The 2,980-nt window shown below is 38.6% G+C and overlaps 1 protein-coding gene across 1 annotated transcript; it reads right to left on the reverse strand.

Annotated features, from left to right (window-relative positions):
* Positions 1-1,689: 1,689 nt before the first annotated feature.
* On the reverse strand, positions 1,690-2,764 carry LOC150100170 (homeobox protein Hox-A6-like). The gene is made up of 2 exons (XM_090402605.1): positions 2,299-2,764; positions 1,690-1,973 (listed from the first exon to the last, which is right to left on the reverse strand). The coding sequence occupies exons 1-2, from the start codon at positions 2,762-2,764 to the stop codon at positions 1,690-1,692; spliced, it is 750 nt and encodes a 249-aa protein (XP_090258731.1).
* Between the last annotated feature and the right edge of the window lie 216 nt (positions 2,765-2,980).

Genomic DNA, 2,980 nt, shown 5'->3' on the forward strand with positions numbered 1-2,980 from the left:
GTTATTAAAACGAACTCAAGTCGCTTTCCTGTTTTTGTTTAAGGCAAAATAGTAAAAAGAGACCAGTCCACATTTTACAGCCAAAAAAAAAAAAGAAGTAAAGAAAAGAAAAAGGATATAAATCAGATATCTCGTTGCATATATATTATTACGATTTCCACAAAAAAATAAATATATCACAAATTGTAAATGACAAAATAGTAAATATACATACATACATACATAGAGACCCGTTTCTAAAATACCCGTATTGTGGTTGTAAGAAATATCACACAACAATGAAAATTTCGTTTGGAATGTCCATGAATTTCCAGAACCATTAATAGCACAACAGACAAGCAAAATTGGTGCTTATATTTAGAACAGCTTTCTTTGCATCCTTTCCTTCGTACGGCACACTTACAGTGGGTATAATAAACCTTCAAAGTCACGTGATTTTTCCTTGTGTTCACTGCCACCGCAGCAATAAATACTACTGTCATGAACCTCGGAAGTGCAGCTCACAAATTTTACGACACCATTCGCAGAGTAACTTCTCAAGGCTGAGGCTTTTGAAAATGGTAGTTATTAGTATGGGGGAAAGAAACAGTGAGGAGGGAGAAAACTGGGGGAAAAAGTAATAATCACTGTATCTGAATTGTTCCATTTTCTCCCATGATTTTTTATTTGCGATGATAATCAAGTATTTATTTATATAAGAATCAAAACATGCTTTGATTGTTACGTATATATTTATACAATAGAAGAGAAAGAAAGATCATGCAAAATTGCATTATCACTATCACCAATGATGGTTATTAATATGATCAAAATAATCGCATATCACTTTATTTTAAACTTGCTTTTCATAATAATGTTTTGACAATAAGCAGTTCATCAAAATGATATGGGATTTTGAATTATGTATTTCAATATAAATGAGAGAAATACTGTCATTTTATGAACCATAAAGAAACTAGCAACATGGGAAATATTAATTAAAAGGCTTTCAGAAAGTTAATTTTCATAAGTAGCTAACAATTCATATGAGGAGGTGTCATTAATATTTTCTGCGCATGCTGCTGTATAATTGAATAATAGTACTATACTACAACATGCGTATTTAGTTTCGCACACAAAATAGAAAAGCAAGATAGGAAGAAAAAAAAAAGGACTTACTATGACAACCATTTCTGGGTCTTCATGGTTAAAGTATATCCAATATGGTAAAGAAAGGAAGGTTAGCAAAGGAAGAAGATGAACATTTCCTTTTATCTGTACTTAAAGAGTGGTATCATAAACCTGTCTCCCTGCACTGCTCTAACCCATATGCTTCTATTGTGGGTTAAAAGGGATAAGATATGTTAAAAGCGAATTTAGCCAGAAGCTATTCGTGAAGTTATACTTGTGACAGGAGGACTGAAGGAGACGCCAATCTAATATTGTCATGGTCGTTTTAAAATGGGGTGGTATACGGTTGTCGGATGCAATAAATTAAATCGTCTTTGTCTAGGGTTGAGGAACTGGGGGTAGAAAGGGTGACACAGATGGCCGTGGGGATAGGGAGGAGAGAAGGTGTTAGTGTGGGCGTCCTACCTGTAAACACCAACGATAGCCGTTAAGCTAGCCGTAGAAATCATTCCAGAATGACTTCTTCTCTCTCTCTCTGTCACACACACACACACACACACGCTTCTCTCAAAGCAGGCCTCAAGTCAAAATTACCGTTTCTTGGTTTAAATCCTTAAGATTTTGCGATTCTTGACTTTTCGTGGAATGCATGGGTTCTCCTTGTTCCTTGATTTCCTTTTTTGCCTTCATTCGTCTATTTTGAAACCAGATCTTAATCTGCCTTTCCGTTAACCCCAAGCTATGAGCAATCTCTATTCTACGCCGACGAGTGAGGTATTTATTAAAATGGAATTCTTTCTCCAGCTCTAGGGTTTGGTAACGGCTATACGTCTGGCGAGTTCTCTTCGGTCCTTGCCCCGCATCTGCAGACAAAAAAAGTAGAACGTAAAAGAATTATTAGAGGTAATATTCATTATAGGGGTCGGGAAGTAAATGAAAAACACCTTAAGATGAGCACTGCAGGGATTTTGCACTCAAATGCACACACAAACACATGAAACACAAAGGTTAAGAGCGCACTTAGTTAAGCCTAATACTTCCAACATATTGGTTTAATCCACGGACTGTTAAAGCAAGAAAAAAAAAAATCATGACACTCGTTTAAGTTCACGCGAATGCCGTGGTTTCACGCGAAGTACGGGAAGTTAAGTTTGCGAAATTTGAAACGAGTTAAATGAGTTTACTAACCTGTATAAGATTTCATCCAGGGGTAGATGTCGGACTTGGCTGCTGACAGCGCTTTAGGGGTCTGCTCCTCGGATCTGTGGTCGTGACTGAAGAGGTTTGCAGGATTATTTTCGTAAGGCTTATTATACGTGACGGCGAACGCTGGCATTGAGCAGCTGGTAGGAATATCTGGTCCTTCTCCGAATATATCAGACTTGCTGTGGATAACCTGATTGAAAGGTGTGACGTCATACAACGATGTGTTTTGATCAAAGGGCAGATTTTTCGAGGAGGAGGAAGAGATGCCATTCGATACCTCTTGGCAGCTGGGTGTCGTATACCTAGCAGGGAAAGCAGGGGTGGTGCTGTAATGAGGGAAGTGGTTCTCTCTGTAACCCCCTCCGTATTTACCATTCTCGATATAAAACTGTTCTTGGCCGTTCGAAGTCCAATTACTTCCTGAAATGTTACTGAAAAACGAACTCATAATGAAGGTTAGGGGAACTACCGACAAATGATTTGTGATGCCCTCAGACACGCGACCCCACCATCCACACTGTAATGATATTCGAGGGGGAGAATGGTGGATCACGTGAACTACGCTGCCCAATCGCTAGTATCCGATGACCGCTGTCACATAGTACTAGTGAAGGCCGTCATATTGGGAGCGCATGCAAACACAATACAACGTGTGTGATACAGA

The sequence above is a fragment of the Typopeltis vanoorti genome, chromosome 13, assembly GCF_054136105.1.
Source record: "Typopeltis vanoorti isolate ZY-2024b chromosome 13, IOZ_Tvanoo_1.0, whole genome shotgun sequence".
NCBI classification, from domain to species: Eukaryota; Metazoa; Arthropoda; class Arachnida; order Uropygi; family Thelyphonidae; genus Typopeltis; species Typopeltis vanoorti.

Bases quoted from the DNA above. Each gene is read 5' to 3' on its own strand.
- LOC150100170 (XM_090402605.1), bottom strand. From the start codon at position 2,764: ATGAGTTCGTTTTTCAGTAACATTTCAGGAAGTAATTGGACTTCGAAC. The intron at 1,974-2,298 runs GTTAGTAAACTC...TTTTGTCTGCAG, and splicing joins CTGGATGAAATCTTATACAG to ATGCGGGGCAAGGACCGAAG.